Source organism: Motacilla alba, chromosome 1A (genome assembly GCF_015832195.1).
Source record: "Motacilla alba alba isolate MOTALB_02 chromosome 1A, Motacilla_alba_V1.0_pri, whole genome shotgun sequence".
In the NCBI taxonomy this organism is placed as follows: Eukaryota; Metazoa; Chordata; class Aves; order Passeriformes; family Motacillidae; genus Motacilla; species Motacilla alba.
The window spans coordinates 7,383,486-7,404,146 of record NC_052031.1 but is presented as its reverse complement, the minus strand read 5'-3'; the positions used below and the strand labels follow the sequence as shown (position 1 = coordinate 7,404,146).

Below are 20,661 nucleotides of genomic sequence, written 5' to 3'. Positions count from 1 at the left end.
AATCTTCACTTCTTAAAAATCAAATGAGCAGAGCTGTTAGAACAGCCTCAATATAGGACACATTCTCCCATTTACAGATGTTCCTCGTCCATTTGCCTTTTAACTTCCTAATTTCTTTTTAACAAAGAAAACTTTGTTCGCTGTGCAGTTTGTTTGCTGTTTGTCATGTTTACTGGGTTGCTAAGTTACCTGCCTCTTCTCTTGCTCCAAATTTTCTCACATATATAAAAGATAATTTTAACCTTTTTGGCTTGTATGTGATACAAGCTTCTGCCTGGTTGGATATTTGCTAGGACCCTCTATTATCATCCTCACTATCATAACAGAATCCAGAAGAGGATTCCTGTTCCAGGAGAATGTCCTACACCCTTTGGTCCTGGACATTGTTTGCCTCACTGGGACACACATTAGTCTTTAATCTTTCTCTCTAGATAATGTGAAGAAAATACAGAACAAGTGGAAAAACAACCACTATCAAATATTTCTCTCTTCACTGGAGGAATCTTGCTGAAGTCCTGTGAACTAGACTTTACCAGCGTTTGTTCAAGGTTCACCAGTCTCCTTTTAGGTATCTCAAGTCAGATGTTTGAAATATTTGCAGTCTCCCAATTGATAAGGAGCTGGTGGCTGCTCTGGGTTTCCCTCTCTCCCTCAGAAGTACCTGTTTCATGTTAAACCTTCTGTATTTGAAGAACCACTGTTCTCTAATGCTGATGTTTGCAGAAGTAGAATGACTTAGAAGTAAGACTTCCTGCTGAAATTGTGGGGGATTTAGTATGTTTGCTCTCTCAGTTCAGCATTTTTGTATATAAACATGGATTTGGGTCAGTCTTCCCCCTTCTCCCTCCCAAGTTTTTCTATCATGTTCCTATTTGCAGGAAGTCCTTTACCACTGGGTGCCACTGTTTGATAGTTCTTAACATTTGCTTCAGTGAAGCCCTGAAGAAGCTCTCCCCTCGCTCTCTGGACTCCTGATTTTGAATCAAGGCTCAGTTTTCATATAGCATCCCATGTTTCAATGTAGTAAAATTTGATTCAAACAAACTTGCCCTGATTTTTAATTTAGTGGTGCACACTGATGGGTCTGCAGCACTGATGGTGCTCTGTAGCTGCCGGGAGTATAAACTGATCCTGTTTGCTTTTCTGCTCTTAAAATCTCTTTAAAAAATATGTCATTCTAGAATTGCATATGAATCACTGTTGACCCATGTATAAATAGATTGCTTGTTACCTTTGGGGATTAATCTAGTGGCAAACTGTGCTGCTGAGTGCCTTTCCTAAGAGGCATAATTTCGATTATCATCTCCTGAAAATCATGTTACTGTGCTATAATTACCTGTGTGGTGTTTTGGTGGAAGTTACGTGTATATTCAGTTGTGTGCCTTTGCCAGTCATGATTTATTCCTTTCACAGGACTGACATAGATCAGAGGACAGCAGGGTGTGCACGACATGCTATTGTTCTGCAGGGCAAAAAGCACTAGAGTCACTTAGGGCCTTTTGTATGAGAGGTGTCCAAACCACTGGGTCTCCCATCAGAATGGCTTTCCACACCCCCAGCCCTGTCTTGGGATTTAGATAATCACAGGATCCTGAGCAAAATGAGTATGGGGAATATAAAGTCCTTAAGAAATATGTAGGGAATTCAGGAAACACAAGTGATGTAAGATGCACAGGGTGTGTTATCTGCTATTAGTCCCAGACTGGAGTCGTGGTGTTACACTGGGTGGATCACAGACCAGGATTTAGGGAAGATGGGTGCTGTTCAGTGTGCGGCTCTTCATCCTGTGTCTGTCTTTTCTACTGCCTGTATTACAATTTAGATTAAGTAGTTTGTTGCAATGAAAGCTGACATCTGAGTTTTGCCTGTGTCTGACAAAAAGGGGACCTTTTGGAAGGTCTCCATCTTTTCCTCTCTCAGTATTCTTAAAGCACTTTATGTGCAGATCTCTTCTTGCAGCAGGAGAGAGGCTCACTCTATCTTCTGCCTCTCATTACACAGCTGCATTGACACCTCTTCAGTGTTTTAACCAAACAAGAGAAGAAAGAAATGCAACTATTTAGAGCTGATCCTTTCAGCTGGTTTGAAAGCCAATGGCAGAGAGCTTCCTTGCAGATCTTGCAGCCTGAGGAAAATTTCTTTAGGATTAAGACAAATTCTTCTCATTGGGGTATTTAGTGGAAGGTGTGAGGCCGTTCTTAAGGCTGTTTGTATCTTCTTGCATCTCTTTTCCAAGTAAACTATAGTCCAAGAGGAAGGAGCCGGTTTGTCCTCACCAGCGTTGCTCTCCAGGCCTTTGCCTCTCTGGGGGTCAAGGCTGTTCCCTCCACACCCAAGACTTGACTGAACTTCAAAGCCCTGGAGCAGAGATTGCCTGGTGCTGTTTAAATTGAATGGGAGCCATGAGCAGCTCTTTGCATTTGAGAGAATTGTAACACTGCCCCAGATCTTGCACTCTGCCTTCCTTTAGGTGTCAGTGCCAATGCAAACATCTTTAAAATGACCCTCTTTCTTCTGGTTTCTCATTTATTGCATGTTTTATCTGTGCTTTGTTGATGTTACTCTCAGCAGTACTTAAGGGAAGAAAATGAATGTTAACTGGATTTCCTTCAGATTTTGAGTGGGTTAGGTCATTTTAAAATCTTCTAAAGTGACAACAGGAACAGCTTCAGGAGCCAGCAAGCTCTGCTTCTTTCCATATCCTTGACATCACTGAAATTGCTTTGGGCTGCCCTAATCAAGTGAGCCCTTGTTCCTGAGAGAATTCTATGTGGTCTGCCAGTCTTTTGGCAGCCGTGGAACTAATGAAGCCATGATACTTCGTGTCAGGGGAGTGCTGCGAGTTAAACTGTCCTGGCATGGGATGGACAGAACTTTGTCAGCCTTGGGATGGAATGTGAGATTTTGAAGTGCACAGCAAGAAGCAGCGCGTTTGGCCTTGCAGAAACACATGGTAGTTTCTAAGATGCTCTTCTCTTTCATGTGTGGAGCTGTAAACAAAGCCAGATGCCTGCTAAAGGGTTTAAAAGGTCCATGGTGTTAATTTTGAAGAACAGTAATGTAGTAAGTAACCTGGTAGCGAGATAGTACTTGATGTGTTTGATTTTGAGGCAGGTGAAGACACTACTCTTCAGCTGTAAAAGCAAAGAACTTGTCACTGGGAAGTGGCAGCCTTTTTGAACAAAGAACGAGGGGCTGGGAGGAACTGCAGCCACCAGGACCTCTCTGGTACTCCCCTCTCCCTCCTCAGGCAGTGTGGCTGTGTTTTGCCATGGCCCAAACTCCATCCTTCCTTTCGGCCACAAAAGACAGTAGTGTAAGAGTCAAATTCCTTTGCTGGTGTCTGGCTTGAGCATCATGGCTGGGAGAAGTATTTTGTATTCTGTTTTCAGGAACTCTTCCTTTGAATTAAAGGGTGAACTGTGGGAAGTTATTAATGATATCTATAATCAAGGATTAATCAAGTAAATCTCTCCAGTCGAGTGCCTCTTACTGCACTGAGAGCATACAGATAAAGGCGATAGCGGTGTGAGCTTTCATGTGCAAACAGTGCTGAGGTGCTGCCTGCAAAACACGCTCTGCATTTAAGCAGCTCTTTTGCTTTCTACCCAAACTGGCTGATGCAAGGTGGTGCTTGGTCATGTAACATCTGAGCAGAGACATGCTGAAGAATTTTGATTTCAATTCCTCTTGAAATTGGAAGGGGGAGAGTAAAACAAGATTTTTTTTTTTTCCTGAAGAATGCCTTTGTGTTACTTGTAGCAAACTGCAAGTCTGCATGGTAGTTTAAAAAGCTAAAAGTGTAAGTCTTAAAACAAAGTGTTTGATGGTTTACAGTACAGCCCAGAGCAGATGTTAAAGCTTTTTCAAGAATAAAATCTTCAAGAGGTATTCAGTGTTTGAGCTAGTGCTCCTGTGGAAGATATTAGTTCAAGAATTTATTAAGGTAAAAAGGAAATCACGTGAATTTAGTCTTAATGTAACTTTGGGATCTAGTATAGTCAATTATTTTCATGTCCATTGGTATTTTTAGGCATTTATTTATCTGCTTTTTAAGGGGCCTCAACTCTACCTCTGCTTTCACAGCTGGAAATCATTGTGGGAATCATTTGAAGGGTGAAAATGCCATATATATGTGTAATAATACAAATATATGGTGTCTCACAGGAATTTTTATATTCAGATTCCATATGTAGAGGGTGATTTCTGGTATGAAGAATATCAGATAGAAAATAAATGCAATTCCCTAAATGCCATATAAACATGAGAGGGTTGGGGGGGTTTTGGTTTTGTTTGGTTTTGGTTTTTTGTGAATTTCCTTCTCCTGTGGAAGCCATGGGAGCCCTGTTGTATCAAAAACTGGCAGCTGCTGAATCCTTAACCTGGCATTGTTCAGGTATCTGTTAAAAACACTGGTATCTGTCTGTAGTTCTCTTTGTACACGTTTCCAGTGTTACTACCATTAAGGGACTTTTGCTGGAAAAAACCCTCTGTAGATAGAATAAAAAATAAATAATATTGGAAGCAAAGGTATCTGCTGCTCATGTTCCCCCAAATGTGACTCACGCCTCTGGCATGCTCTGGTTTGCTTGTATCTCTTCAGCAGGACCAATTTTTGACGGGTCTTTTCTGTTTTCCCTGAACTTACTTGTGCTCCAAGGAAATGAAAATGAGAGTTGCAAGTATCTGACCACTTGGTCTTGGCTCTTCAAGGCTGAGATACTTCTTAATTACTCCAAGAGCATCTTTTTGTCTGGAAACCTTAAACTTCTGTCTGGGAGGATATTTGAAGCAGTTTTTCTACAGAGGCATTTTCTTTGTCTAGTAGGATGTTGCCTTGCAGTTGTTTGAGGAACTAAAATTCCTCTTCCATGCAGGATCCCCCATTTATTCTTTCTCTCTGTGGGTCAAAATCCACATATAGCGAAGAAGTGGTGGACAAAGACTGTGTTAGTTACTCAGGCACAACAGATTAAGGTAGATAAATGCTTTTGTGGTGCTTGTGCAGTAACAGCTAATTCAGCACATGCAGTGGGAAAGCACCTGCCAAATTAGTGGGTGTATTAAACTTGAGCCAAGCTCAGCTAAAACATCCCCTGAATCCAAATCTCCTTTATTTGGAGCGAGGTATTGAGGAAACACAGCCATGGATTGTGCATTCTCAGTCGATCGTGGAGCAGCAGATGGTTAAAAGGAGCCTCTCGGATGCTCTTCAGGCAGCATATTCCTGCTAAGTGATTATTTGGATTATTAATGTCCCACTGTAGCACCTAGTGATGATCTGAAAGCAGCTTTATGGGCTGTGACTTTTGTGGTGATGAGCACTAGAGACTCATGGAATTAATAATGTTTTAATTGTTATTGCTTGAACATTGATTAAACTTGTTTAAGGACTTTTAAGGGATTCTGTCATCGAGCTTGACTGGTTTATTGGTGTGAGCCTGAACCTCAGAATGAAACTCTGGGGATAAACTGCTCTGTTCCTGTCTGCTCTTGGGGTGGTGAATCCTTTGCACCTCAGTTTCCTTTTTATGTGCAACTTGCCTGTGCTTTGTAAATGTTAGCTTTGACAGGGTGTGGGTAGAGTCACCTTATCTTAATTGTATTGTTTGCATGTAATATTGCACAGTGACTGTGCAGGACTTTGTTGGTGGCCACCAGCCAGGCTGAGGTTTGCTGGGCTGTGAGAGAATTCACTGAGTGGGAACTGGGTGCCCTGTGTCGCTGGCTCTGTTTGGAAATCCTAGTTGAAGCCATTTGCAGCTCAATCACACATGGGAAGACTCTTCTCTTCCCAGGAGAGTTTTTATTCATTCATGTTTGCTGGTAGTAGAGTTCACGTTACAGTGGGAAACCACAATTCCTGACCTCTCAGTTGAATACATGTTTTAAAAATAGTGATGGGACAGAAGAAAGAAGAATAAATAAACTTCACTTTAAGGACTTGCTCAAACCAAATCGATGTGCTGCAAATTACAGCACCACACTTTGAGAAATGATTGAATCAAATCGTTTTTCAGGGGCTTGTGTCAAGAAAATTGTACATTGTTTATGGCAGTTGTAGAGTAATTCTGCGGTTTTTATCTCCACCTAAGCAAACAAGAATTATTTTGAAGAAGCAGCAGGTTATTTTTGGATTTACTTTAAAAGAGAGCTGTTGATGATAAATGGCTTCTAGAAGGCTCACAGGTCCATCAGTTTAACAGAACTGATAGAAGAGTAAAGCAAAACAAATATTTACAGAGAAGTTTATTTTGGGTGGAGGCTGGATATGTAGTATTTGAGTTATTTTAGATGTGATAAGCTTGATGGGAACACTGAGGAAAAATGAAATGTTATGTCCTTAGGTAAGAAAAGAACTGCAGCTGGTTTACTCACTGTGTGTGCTAAAGAGAATACAGATGTTTCATTAACAGGATGGTGCTGGGGGGTTTTGGGGGGTTGGTTTTGGTTTTTATATGGCGTGCTGTGGAGCAGTGAGGGATCTGAGATGTGATTTTTGAGATGTGATTTTTGTGCTGGAGGCTGAGGGGCCTGGGCTGGCTCAGCCCAGAGCAGAGGTTTGGCAGGACCAAACTGCAGCCCCCTGTGCCTGGGAGGTGCAAGGAGGTGCAATCTCCTTTCCAAGGAGATTGAGCCAGGTTCTTCACCAGAGTGCATGGCTGGAGCATGAGAGGCAGCAGGCTGGAGTTGAAACAAGAAGTTCATGTAGGTGTGAGGAAGAACCACTGTGAAGAAGGGTGAGAGGGGCCATCCACAGAGGCTGTGCAGCCTTGGAGATCTTCAGGGTCTTACTGGGAAATGTCCTGAGCAACCTGCTCTGATCTCATAGCTGTTCCTGCTCTCAGGAGGAGGCTGGATTAGAAGCCTTCCAAGCTTCTTGTGACCCATTTTCCAGTGATCCTGTATATTTGGCATGTGTGGTGATAGCTGGTTGCTTGATTGAAGCAAGGACTCTGAAGGGGTGGCAGGAGAAGTTTTCTTATTGCATGATCAGTGTCACTAACAGGTTTCTGCCATGCACAGCAATACATTTCCATAGCTTTGAACTGTGGACAATTTTTATAGTCATTTCAGAGGTCCCTGTAAGCCCTGACAACCCCACAGAATTCAAAAATTCTTCATATGAACTTGCCTTGGAGAACCCATGAATGAGCCATCCTGAGAGCAGCCCCCACTGGTGAGCTGTTTCTCATTGAAGTTGCTGCACAGAAATTTGGTGTGTGAGATGTAACACCACTAACACACAGTTCACATCATCCATTCTAAAAAAGAAGCTGAAAGATTTTTGCGCTGGACACACTCAAATCTGGAATATCCTTCTTGCATCTGCTGAAAACTTCCGTGTGGTTTTGCTTCCTCACCTGCAAGCAACTGCAGCTGGGTGATGGTGGTACTGTTCAGTTTTACTCTCCCGAAGTATTAAGTGAAAATCTTTCTGCCATATCAAGTGGATTTGATCAGACCTGAGCAACAGTGTGAGATTCCTACTGAAAGAAAATAGTTCAGGGATTAAACTGCAGCTGAACATAGGTTTTGTAGCCCATGGGGTGAGACAGGGAGGGAAGGGCTGGTAACAATGGGATCTGAATAAAAGCTCATATTCAGCTTTTGCTGGAAACAGCACAGCAAATCCCAGTGTTTCTTTGGTTTGTCCCGTAGCCCCGTGAGTACAGTGTGCAGCATTCAGCTGTTCTGCCAGTCAGGAGAATGGAAGCCTATTGCCTTTTCTTTTGTGTCCCATTAATTCATCTCTGTAAACCCACATGCTGTGAGATTACTTTTGGGGTCTGTTTGAGGGGCCAACATTTCATCAAACTGACAATTGCAAATTCTGCGTGCAGGTTTTCACAACAGTGAAGAGAGACAGAATTTTCCTGAAAGTGCTTTGTTTTGGATGTTGGTCATCCTGTGCTTTTTAATGGAAAGGGGTATGAATGGTCACATATGAATTATTTGAAAACCATAGTTTACTTGTCAGCTGTTGATTAAAAATGTTGTGATTTGATGAGTAGATAAGTTTTCTATAGCAGGATAGGAACGTGCCACTTTCCCAAATTAAATAAATAATGAATTCTTTGCTTTCAGGTCAGTGGATTTCTGTGGATTTTCACTGGGTAGAATACAACCTTTAAAGAACATCCTCACCTAACTTTTTTCTCCTCAGCTTTGCCACTCAGAAATCAGTCCCCCATCACAAAAATTGTAGATCTGGCCATTTCCACATGGAAGCTTTTGCTCGATACAGTTCAGGGCTTGCTTACCCACAGAGATGTTTTCCCCACAGCTGACATGACACTGTCAGCACAAAATGAGACTTTGCTTTTGATACACATTCACAGTATTTAATATTGACAGTATTTAAAATGGCTTTAGGGTCTCAGTACTACTGATCCAAAAATATTTCATCTGAATAGGCTTATTACAATCAATAAGGGTCTTCACACACTTAAACTAAATTATTTGTCAAGTTCTTCTCAAAAAGGGGGAGACTCTTGTCTCCAAGTCACTGGATGAAGGCTGTTGGAGATGCCATTGTTATAAAATTGCTGGGTATTTAAAAATGCTACTGATGTTTTCTCTGAGAGCCTTTACTTTCTACAGACAAAACTAATCCAGCAAAAGCACGACTGTTGCCAATGTAATATGCTGCCTTTGTTGTTTAGGACATCTTTAAAAGGCCTTTCAGTGTAGATTCACTACAGTTTTTCCCATTTTACAGATTCTGTGAACAAGGACACTGAACCCAAAGATCCATTTCCTATTCCAAGAAAGATTATGGCTGAACCAGACTACATAGATGATGACAATCCTGAATTAATTAGACCTCAGAAATTGATTAATCCTGTGAAGTCATCCCGGAATCATCAAGATCTCCACAGAGAGCTGCTTATGAATCAGAAAAGGTAAGAGTCTAAAAATCACTTGTGCCACCCTCCCACCCCAAACACACAACTTGAGTTTTAGTTTCCTCAAAATGACGTTGTCCCCAAAACCCAGCAGGCACTGTTTTTGACTCAGACCTTGTAAATTGAAAGACTCTGGTTCTTAACCATGGCATTTATTTCTGTTTGAATTTCAGTGCAAAAGCTTGCCTTAGAAGGCTTCTCATTTGGTTTTTGTAGATACTCAGAGGGTCAGTTTTGAGAGGAAGCAGTTCAGTTCTCCTCTATTACATTTCATATGAGTTACTTGGACACTGTATTTTATCTTGTACTCTTAATGTTATCAAGTATTCGAAAAAATTTTGCTGTTAACAGTGGGGTGATAAAATCTGTGATCTTTCACCATTCCCAGTGCACTGAGTTTATGAGGCCATTTCTCTTAAATCAGAGAAATCATGTCGTTTATTTCACACGCAACTGTTCTCTACTTATGAGATCTGTCTCACAATGCAGTGTGATTGTCTGGGGCTTGCTCTGCTGCTGCACAAGTGTTTCTTTGTATGTTTTGCAAATGCTGCCTGCTCCTCTCTGGGATGGGATGCACAGCTGTTGCTCTGTATATTGCTTTTAGAGATGTAAACAGCCATGTCTTCATTTCATCAACTTCAGCGACACAAGCACCTGGCCCACAAATAGCTGAACTTCTATTAATAAATCTCTTCAGCAACAGAGAAATCACTTGGAAAAAACACATTAAGAAAATAGCCACCAGACCACCTGGTGGAGGAAAAGGCAGAAAGCCTGTTGATGCTCCTTTGTTTAAACCAACAGAAACCAACTATGATATCAATTAGTGATTTGTTGCATTAAGGACACCCAAAATAGACTTTTCAAAGACAAAGTGTGGGGATCTATAAAACAGAAGTGCAAGAACAGTATTTCAGAGTGCATTTGAGCAGAAAGCTGGTGGTAGCAGCCAATCTGACTTTTTGAGACCTAGGACCTTGATAAAGAAGAGTAAAAAGCCATGAATTTGGCTACTCCAGCACAAGTGGATTTGTGTACTTGGCAGGAAGAGTCACGATATGGCAGTTTTTCTCCCTCTCTCTTTTTTTTTTTTTAATCCTTTAGCATTGTAGTATTTTGAGGGGAGAAGGGGTCTTTTTATATGTAGTAGCAAAATCCTCACAAATGCTGGGCTTAGAGACTCAATTCTAAATGAATTGCATACACAATATAGCATTTCTTTAGTGATGAAGAAGGAGAGACATTTTACAGAATGCCAAGTGAATTGGAAGAAACTGGCCTAAATAGGTGTTTGTCCTATTTTTTGTTAATGGGATTAAACATCAAAGTCAGTTCCTGGCACCAAGAAGTTTATAGTCATTGAAAGAAAAATAGTGGAAATTTCCTGATGATCCTAATCTAGAGGATGTGGACACTGCAATAAATTAAGACTATTTTTTTTTTCTTTTAAGCTTATGAAAGCATAAAGCACTTTTAAATAGTATGGAGTTCTTTTCTTCTAGGAAAATATCCTGTTTCACAGAAAAGTTGTGCAGACCTCAATACCCTATCTTCTCTTATTGTAATTTTGATTAGCTGCAGCTGGTAATTTTAGATTCTTATTTATTGGTGCAGAAATAAATACTTTGAGGATTTTCACTAGCAGAAAAATTGGTATCTTTTAGAAGAGGGTTAGTCTTCTGTGCTTTGTGTCACTGTACCAGCTCTGATAGGAGGCTTTTCAATAATGTAGATATTAGGTTCTGCTCTGCTTTGTTACAGCAAACTTTCAAGTGTAAGGAGGACTTTCAGTGCTCTTATAGAAGTCTGCTTAACACACTGCTTATTTTGTTGTGAAGACTCAGTGTAAACATCAGCAGCTTCACTTTTTGGGCTCATCAGCTCTGAACAGCCAGAAATGGATGTTGGAAGATGTTAGTACTGGTCCAGTCATTCTCCACTGTGAGCAGTGTCTGTCAGGTCAAGAACTGATATAGTTTTTTACTTGCGGAAAGGGTAGTTGTTCTGGGGAGAAAGAAAATAAAAAATGGATTCAGGTGGTTCTACATCAGGGCACTGGTCATTTAAATTGTGTTTTACTTATTAGGAGTCGACTTCAGCTCTGCAGAATATTGGTGCTGTCCCTTCCAGAGGTTTTAACCCTGTCAGCTCTCACTCGTGTTATGACACACTTTGCTTGCTCTATATCAAAGCCTTAGGATTTGTGATTTAACCAGAACAGTCACCAGGAGGTGATACAAGACCCCAGCTAATCCAGTATCCACCAGTTTGTTGCTTTTCCTTTTTACATAACAGTGGAAACAGGATTGACTTTATAGTTCTGGTACAAATCTGCCACCCCCACCTGACTGGACTGAGGGGTTGCATTTTCTGGTAGTTTCTTGTAGCTTCTGCAGGCTGCCTTTGTTACAGCACAGCCGAACCAGTCTGTGTCTCTGCTTTGTTATGGTGCAGCCTCTGTGAGAAAAGCAGCAACAGTGGTGTTACTTAGCAGCTGTGTCTGGTTTGTGGCTATGTTGATTACTGATTGCCAGTGTGGAAACTTCCACTGACTCTGCTCTCACCAATCCAGCAGCAGCAGCAGCAGCAGCAGCAGCAGCAGCAGCAGCAGTAGTAGTAGTAGTAGTAGTAGTAGTAGTAGTAAAAAATGACTCCAGCTTTTTCCTGCCTGACTTCAGTTTTATGTGCTAAAATGTAATTAAAATAGCATGAAACATAAAATATGAACACAGTCTTGTAGTTTCTGTTGCACTCGAGCCATGAGATCTATTATGAGAAATAGGGAACAGCATTTGGTGTTGCTAAATATTTGATTTTGCTGTCAGGGTATCTGCAGGGATAGAGTGTTGCATAATATATGGAGTCATTCCTAGATGCCACCATAAAATGGCATTTTAATGTTTTATTGGACATGCTGTCAGATATGCATATTAATGACTAATTAGGCAACCACAGATGTACAGCAAGTAGGAAGGGTAAAAATATGCTTTCTGAAAGCTTACTCAGGTTATTGAATTTCTTAAAGTTGAAATAAAAAAATGGTTGATGTTAAACTTAACGCTAGATGCTCTCACATAATTGTCTTCCCAGGAAAGACAACAATAACAAAGACAAATTTCAGATCTCTCTGCTCTGCTGTAAGTGACGCTAATACCTGAATAACAGGGAGAGCTTTGAATCTTATAACAAATTCTGAAACCATCACAGTGTTACAGAGATAAAAGAAATAGCTGAAGTCATAAAAATAAGTAGGAGTGAATATCCATGTGTGTGGCTGTATAAATAATGTCATGTATCTTCCCAAGGAGTGAGCTTTCTCATTCCAGAGTAGCTGGCTTGGAAAGCAATTTGTGCTGAACAGGCTCAAAACATTCAGTTCATGTAGCACCTAAAAGCTTTCAGAGGGGGAATCCTCCAGGCTTTGTCTGGTCTCCAAGGTGATGGCAACTTTTTTATTCTGGATTTTTGTTGTCTTAGGCTGTTTGTGATGTTTAGTGTAGCCTGGGAGCTCTCACTGGAAATAGCTTCACAGCCAGGCATGGGTAAAGCTGTCACATTTTCAAGGCAAGGAGAGAATCCATGATTTCTGGGAGCAGTGTGACAGACCACTTTTTGGTTTTGTCTGTGCAGACTTCTATGAGCAGAACAGCCTGCACAGGACTGTCTGAACCCAGTCCTGCAGAGTTATCAGGCACCAAGCAAATTCTTCTTGTCCAAACTTTGTTTCTAGCTCTGGTAGTGTCTTCAATTGTGATGGTTTTTCAGTCCATTCTTCTGGAATCAAGGGAATACAGTGAAAGCTAAAGGTGAAAGTCAATGAAGTATACAGGAGAAATACTGGTATGCACATTAAAGGGAAATATCTTAAAGGCTTAAGTTCTAGCTTAGGATACTGGTTAGAAACCAGGCAAATTATCTGCATGTTTTTTTTCCTTTTATTTATTTTATTTTCCTTTTATTTATATTCCAATGTATCTAAATAGGCAACTACTTGATTTTAGTAAAGCTGCCTGCAATTCTGTGTGAATTCCTGCTAATTGAAATGGATCTCTTTTTTCTCCCCCCACCATGTAACTTGAAGGGGTCTTGCACCTCAGAACAAACCAGAGCTACAGAAGGTGATGGAGAAAAGGAAACGAGATCAAGTTATTAAACAACAAAAAGAAGAGGAAGCACAGAAGAAGAAGTCAGACCTGGAAATAGAACTACTGAAACGGCAGCAGAAACTGGAGCAGGTAAGATGAGGAATAACAGACAATTACACATCTGCATCTGAGCTACTCACCTGAGGCTCCCTTTGTAGACAGAAAAGAAGCAGCAGCCAATTTTTGGCATATTTCCCTTAGTTAAATTCAGGTATCTCTTAGGATAAGTCAAATCATGCTCTTTAATTACCCGCTGTCACTTACTGTATAGGAACTGCTTATGGGGTCTGTCTTTGGTCAAATGAATCCTGCACCAGCCAACAGGAATGTGTGTGGAGCACTGATGCTATTTAACCATTGAAACTGTGGTGATTTAGTCAATTTTTGTAGTCTAACTGTGATCCACTAAGAATGGCTGTTAGGCTGTAGTACATCAAAATTACATTTAATGAATTAAAACCAATTGATTCTCCTGGGTTATGTAAGAAACTAGATAACTTCAAAAAGATATTTTGTTGTCTTAAAATGTGTCAGCCCATTGCTGTTTTCAAGTGAAGGAAAACATCCTCAGATCCTGTGCATGGAGATGATGTGGAGTTGGAGTTCCTCATGGTGAAGCTTTTTGCTAGGCACAGGACCAGCCAAATGTCTCTGTGCCTCTGGAAGCACTTCATGTGCCTGAGAGGAAATATCTCTATGGTGAAACAGCTCATCAGAGAAGTCACTGTGCATCGAGCAATTTTAAAATAAATTAATGCTATAAATAAATGCTTTAAAACAGTACCTCCTGTGTTTGTCAAAAGAAATCAATTAAGCCAAATAATTGCTGTTAAAAATTACATGTAATCCAATCATTATAGGTTTTAGGGTTCTATTATAGGTTGGGTTTTTTTGTTTTAATTAGGTTTAGAAATATTTTTGGAGAAAGCTATTGTATTTTTAAGTGTATCATCCTGTCATTTTTCTTATCTCTCTTAAGGGCCCAGCTTGTGGGAAGATTTGATTTGAAACTGAGCCATCCAACATAGATTATGTAGCTCAGAAAATTCTGTTCGAAGAGGAAAAGCCTGCCCATGCAAACAGTGGACTTTGTAAACATCACAGGAATGGCATTAATTGACAACATGACTCATGGAGGGACATTGTTCTGATTTATAGAAACAAGGCATGTCCATGGTCAGTGAGCCAGAGACAAAGGAGAGATTATTAAGGTGTGCCGTACGTGGTCCCCGTTAATAAGGGAGACCTTGGTCTCATGAAAAAGAAAAAAAGAAAAAAGCTCATTTCAGGCACTTTTGTTAGTTTTCTAAAGGGTTTTTTCCTCCCTTTCTGCCAACTCATCTGCCTTCCCTAAGGATCACTAAGCAATCCATATTCTGTGCCATGTGTGAGCCTGTGCTGGGTGGGCTCTGCAGAGCCTTGCCACACAGAGCATTTCCATTCCTCACATGGAAATTCCAAGTGTCTGCATGGGCAGGAGCTCCAGCTTGCTTAAAAAAGGCAGTGAATGGCCTCTCAGAAATGAATGGCTAAGGGCCAATGAAGATTTTTGGGGTTTTTATTGCTTTTTGTGATAGGCAAACCAGATACTTCTAAAGAGGCTCAAGTTAGATACAGAACTTCATACCTAGACATTCAGAAATCAGTTCTGCAGGTGTGCTCAGTAGTAGCTGTTCACGTGTTCTCCCACAAGGCACATTCTTCCTTGTTCTGTTGTAAAAGCCAGAGGAGAGAATTACTGTTGTTTCTTTAATGAAGATGTCCAAGAATTTCTTAAAAAATGCTTCGTCTTATTCTTGTACTGGGCTTGCAGAGTTTTTGCCTGTCTGGCAAAGGTGGACATCTGGAACAAGCTAGAGCCAAGGATTTGAAAAGATTTATTGTTTATGAGAACAGATACTCCCAAAGAAAAGCAATTTTATCTTTTCCAAAGAAAGGAAGCAATTTAAAGAGTTTGGCATGGCCAGTTATTGAAACCTTTAGTTTTTTGTCTTGTATTTCAATGATGTGTTTTCTAAACTTTTTTTTTTTAACATGTGATTTCCTTTTAAGATGGAACTGGAGAAGCAGAAGATACAGGAAGAGCAGGAGAATGCGCCTGAATTTGTCAAAGTCAAGGGCAACTTGAGGAGGACGGTCCAGGAAGCAACAGAAGCACCAGACTCCTAGAGCCAGAGCCTGCTTAGACTTCCAGCTTTGCTGCAGAGAGAGGCTTTTGCAAGTTGTCTCACATTTGCCCCTCAAGAGGGAAAATAACAGCATCAGCTGACACTTACTGAAGATGAGATTTTTAATTCCTGGGACGTGTGGATTAAAAAGACAATATTGTAAACAGATCGACTTGCCAAATACAGTCTGAGATCAATGAATAAGGAGTGTCTCTGTCAGTTCAGTGTCATGGACCAGGCTGACATGCTTTCTCAGAGATTTTAACCAGGGATACTAGAGAAACTCCTTCAGTGTTGCACTGCTTTAACTCTTGTGATCCTCGTTTAGTGGAGATACACAGATTATATTTTGCTTTAAAACAGAACAAAAATCCTCCTGTTATATCAAGCTTTGCTGTGCAGGTAGATTTCCTCCATCTAGACCTACAGCTTGTGTATATCCCACAATAATGTGTGTTTAGTTGGAATTTTTATTAAATCTAGGAGAATATGAGGTGTGCTGATTATTGCTGCCCATCTCCACTAGGATAGGTAGGTGTGGGCAAGACGAGAATGCTTAAAATTCACCAGCAGTGAAAAGTTAAGCAGCCTTAAAGCCCATTTCTTGCTGTTTGGCATGTACAATTTGGGCTATGAAAGAACGAAAATCTGATGATCCTTTCACAGGGAGACTCCAGAGGCTGATTTGTCTCTGTAAACTTACACTGTTGTGTACAGGCCTGTGAAGTGCTATCTGTGAATTTACCTCTCAAAGCAAAATTATCTGTCTTCTACTTTTCATGTTTTGAAATCCTGCTTACTTTGGTGTTGTGGCCTTTCTCCTCCATGGACATGCTGAACAGAGTACAGTGTTAACACATCACTCGGTAGTGTTTGAACTCATTTGCTGGAACTGATCTACCATCAGTTCCTGTTCTTTGCTTGCAGACACTCGTTGCAGTTTCTGCAGTAGAGAAGTGTTTAAACCAGACCAAACCAATTACTGGAATCTACTGAAATGGATTTTTTTTCCCCTAAAGTGAGGCATAAAATGAAAGTCATTTTATCCCATCCTTCATTCAGCCTCAAGAAAGAAGTTTGTTACCGCTGAGACTTTGGGTCCAATTCTGTCATCTTCTGCTATTCCACAAGTTGCCCCTGTGACTTGCCATTACATAAAATATTGCTCAGCTTGCACAGGGATGACAGAATCTGATCCTTCATGCTTATGACTACTAGTTATCCAGGAAAGCCTGGGATGAGGAGTGGGGAACAGATTGCTCATGTAGGATTATAGAATTGGATTCTTAGCTGGAGTGATTGGGGGCAGATGTATCTTCACAATGTGGGGAGAAACCCTCATCTTCCTTGGTCAGAACAGTCCTAGCTCTCACTGAAACTGTGTTCATACATACCTGCTGAGGATGTAATCCCTAGCCTTTGCCTTAGGATGCTAAACACAATAATTTCTACTTTGTAATTACATTGGACTAATAACTTTTTGAGAACACTTTTTATTAATATCAGCAGTGGCATGTTTGTATTGTAAAGCTGTGGTGGAGGGTTGTTTGCTTGGTTTTTATAGTTCCTTTTGCCTTTCCTATAAATATTGGACATTTTAAATACAATTTCAGATTAGCACTGGGGACAATACACTCACAATTAGAAATGTTTCCTAGATACAGGCTTTAATTTGTTAAGATACAGGCATTTTTTGTGAAGACATAATCAGATTGAGGGTAAATTGAATTGTGATAAGCATATTGCCATTGATTTAGACTTGCAGTGTGACTCACGTCTAGAAGATTAAATGTGAAGATGGTCTAAGACTGTTTAGATTATGGACATACAAAAGACAAAGGCCAAGTGTAAGACTCTTCCATGTATTATCTCAACAAAGGAGCACCCTGAATGCTGCAGGTACTTCCCTCTCTTCTTCCCTTCTCCTGGCAAGAGAGGATTTTTTCTGGCAATGCATCATTCCAACGCTTGCACTGATTTTGTGTCATGTTGTTGAGACAGCAACTATGTCTGAGGCTTCCACACCCCACTCATGCTTCCTCTTAGCTGTTCCCAGCCTACCAAACATCCTGCCTGTTGGTTTCAGCTCCACATTAACCTTCTGCTCAGTATGAAAAAGTCTAGAAGTGAGGGAGGAAGCCTTCGTCTGGCTTGAGCAGTCCATTTGGTGTTAGCCATTTCCCCTTGGTGATCATGGCAGTCCTACCACACATTCACAGTGAAATGAAATCAGTGGCACTGGGAGTGGTGGGGGACAAAGACCCCCTGTTTGGCTTCAGTGGCTGTGTTGGATCTGGCCCTCAAGGCTGAAGGCAGCCTGCTTTCTCCCCAGGTTAGCCTGTGATTCAGGGCAGAATTTCTCTTTCTGAAACGCAGAAGGCCAGAAAACTCCCTTGTACATACAGCATGAAGGTTTTGTTTTTGTTTTGTTTTTCATTGGAATTAACTCTGCGTGAACAGAACATCAACGTGTGTGTTAGAACATCTTTGAATCCTGCTAATCCTTTAGCCTAGGAACCCCAGACACCTTCATATCAATTTTGACAGGAAAAAGCTTGTATTTGAAGTCAGGATTGGGCAACCCTTCAATGGGTGGCCATTTAGTCACACCACAAGTGTCCTGTGCAGCTGCTCAAGTAAGAAACTGCTTGGCAGTGAGCGTAAGCAGTTCCTGCTCTGCCCTTCAGCTATGTGGGTTTTGAAGCAATCCAGCGAATCCGTCAGTGATCTGAAAATTGCTCGTTTACCACTTTGAACTTTTTTAAAAACTCTTGCTTTTGATAGTATAGTAGTAATTTTTTTAGCATTTTTGTGGCTTTAACATTCTGTTAATATCTGCACTTGTTTGAGTGTACATATATAAATATATATAAATATAAAAAGGGAGCCTTAATGGATTTGTTTTCATAATTTAATATTTTTTGTATTTGCTCTTGTATAATTGTTTTTAACTAAAGGTATTACAAGAATGAGGGTGGAATACTTAGAACCAAAGTTATGCTTAATAAAATCTACTACATGCTTGGTGTATGTGGTGGTGTCTGTCATATCCTGCCAAAAACAAAACTTTGGGGGCTGCACTGAGATATCCAGACTGTTCAAAATTCTGCAGTGTCGGGGGAAGTATCAAGATCATAATGATTCTTGGTTCCTTAAAACCCTGCATCCCTGTTTGTGCAAAAGTTGACAGAAAGAGTTTGCTGTGTCTCTAAACAGTATTATCTTTCAAATAAACTTGATGCTGGAAGTTTTTAACAGGACTGTGCAGCTGTTTAGGAATGCAAGGTGAGGCAGAGCTGAGGGAAAACTTCTGATGGGAGTCAAGTAATTGTGGAGATCATTCCCTATCAATCCTTGGAATTATCAGCATTGCAATAGCTCCATTTCAAATGGGAGTGAGAAGAGAGTAACAAGCCTGGTCCTGGGTTCAAGTCCTACAGTGCTCCTTTTAATTTAGCCAATGCTCCAACATGTGGTTCTAGCAGGAAAGACTTGGGCAAGAGAAAGAAGGTGCAGGCACAAAGGATTTGCTGGGTTAGGATCAGACAGCTCAGTGCCAAAGAGCAAAATCCTGTGTCAACAGCAGCTAGGGAAGGTAGCAGGGGATGGACAGGGCTGGAAGAGGTGTGTGCCATCAGTTCCCACAAAGATCCTCAGCACTGGTGAGCCCTGCTCAGCCGGGCAGGTGACAGTGGAGGGGGAGCTGGAGGGGAGCATGGGGTGAAATGAGGAGGGGGAGGAGGAGAGCAGTGAATTCAGAACAGATGTCAGGAAATGCTTTTTTCCTTCAGAAGCTGCTCGGCATGTGGAATGGGTCCTGGCAGTACTGCTGATGCAATGATGCTGGAGCTGCTCCCGGAGCTCTCAGATGCGGGGGAGGTAAAAAAGAACAGAGTTAATAAGGGGTGAGTTTCTGTGGCCTGTTGGAGATACTGCCCTGGACTTTCCTGCCTCAAGTGGAGCCAAACGTGTTTTGAATTATCCCTTGGTATTTCACTCCAGCTCCAGAAGGAAAAGGGTAAGGGCACATGATCTGCTTTTGTAGCATGCCCAGAAGAAAAGATGATCCTCCTTTTGTCTGCTTTTTTGGATTGCATTGAGCTAATAGGTTCTGTCATGTGGCTTTGCAAGCACTGCTCCACGGGGGGCTTTGCCTGTGCTCCTGTGGCCATAGGCAGATGGGTTGTGTCATGCCGTAGCTGTGTGGAAAGAGGCACCTTGAGGTCCCTTAGCTGCTCTTACAGGGTCTGTGGATAGTGTCCGTAACCTGAAGTGCCTGGTGGCACTTGCAGTGACCAGTTGCACTTAAGAAATAACTGGAGACCAAAGAGAGATTGCTGCTGTGCAGTTTCCATAGGATCAGAACTGGTGTTTGTAGGGGGAAGAATAGGAGGGCGAGTTGAGTGCTCAAGGCTTTGCAATAGAAAGAGCACAAACACTTGATGAGATCCGGAGGAGTGGAAATACCAGATACTTTTTCCCTCCTCCTGCCAGTTTAAACTGTTTGAACTCTTTTATCTGTCAGAGTAAAGGTTTGTTGTGCTGCTGTCAATATTAAGGACAACTCTCAGGAAGTGGTGCAACTGTGGCCAGAGGAAGTGTTTGGTGGTGGTAACAGGGCACAGATGTGACTGTCACTCCAGTGCTTGTGTTCCACAGTTTATGCATTGCTTCAGACCTAGGGCAGGGCTGCACTGGGTCCCTCCGATGGCCTGCAGTGCCTCTCCGAGGTTAGCAGGGACTGCTTCTGTTCTCTCTTGGCTGATTTTGCTGAACCTCAAGTACATGCATTTGAGCTAATCATCCACTTTTCCTTGCTATCAGAGCAGAGCAATCAGCCCTGTGGAGTGTATTGCCTTCCTTGGACTGTGCAGGAGCCCACAACTCCTGACTCCCAGGGAACGTTGTCTACCCTGCAAGGATTCTGAAGCCAGGAGTTCAAATGCCACCTCCAGTCCACTCTGCTCTTTTTCGTGGAGTTTTGTGTGTCAGGATAGATGAGGCACTGGATGCCTTCAGTAAATTTGGCCCTTCATGTCTGTGTGGTTCATAATGTGATAAAGAGCCTGTCTCTGTACTGTGCCCAGCAGCTCTGGTGCTTCGTGCCATGGAGTCAGCCCAGGTGCTTGGAGGGGACAGTGGCCTCTTCAGGGGCTGCAGAGAAGGGACCTGCCCCAGGCACGACACCAACCAGCAAGAGGGGATGTGGCATCTCCACAGTGGTGTGAGGGAAGGAGGGGGATGTGAAGCACCTGAGAGGGGGCTCCAACAGCCAGAATCACCCAGTACTACAGCCCCAGTACTTAATTATCTAAGTAATCATTTTCAGAATTAACTTCCATTATGCACCCAAGTCTAATCTCTCAGGTGGACAGCATGAGCAGTTTAACACAGATTGAAGGTGGCACATGGAAACTTCAGCCTGATTAGATGGGA

General features: G+C 41.6%; 1 protein-coding gene across 3 annotated transcripts in view; it reads left to right on the top strand.

The window, feature by feature from the left end:
* Positions 1 to 18,255, top strand: part of FAM107B (family with sequence similarity 107 member B) — a 59,225-nt gene extending 40,970 nt beyond the window's left edge. For 2 of the 3 annotated variants that reach the window (XM_038154077.1, XM_038154075.1), the window contains 3 exons: positions 8,723 to 8,906; positions 12,994 to 13,147; positions 15,110 to 18,255. In XM_038154077.1, coding sequence (XP_038010005.1) covers positions 8,779 to 8,906; positions 12,994 to 13,147; positions 15,110 to 15,226 — 399 coding nt within the window. In that variant the 5' untranslated portion in view covers positions 8,723 to 8,778 and the 3' untranslated portion in view covers positions 15,227 to 18,255. Of the gene's footprint in view, positions 1 to 316; positions 569 to 8,722; positions 8,907 to 12,993; positions 13,148 to 15,109 lie in introns of those variants that run through there. The other variant, XM_038154076.1, reaches the window with a different exon arrangement.
* Positions 18,256 to 20,661: the final 2,406 nt, after the last annotated feature.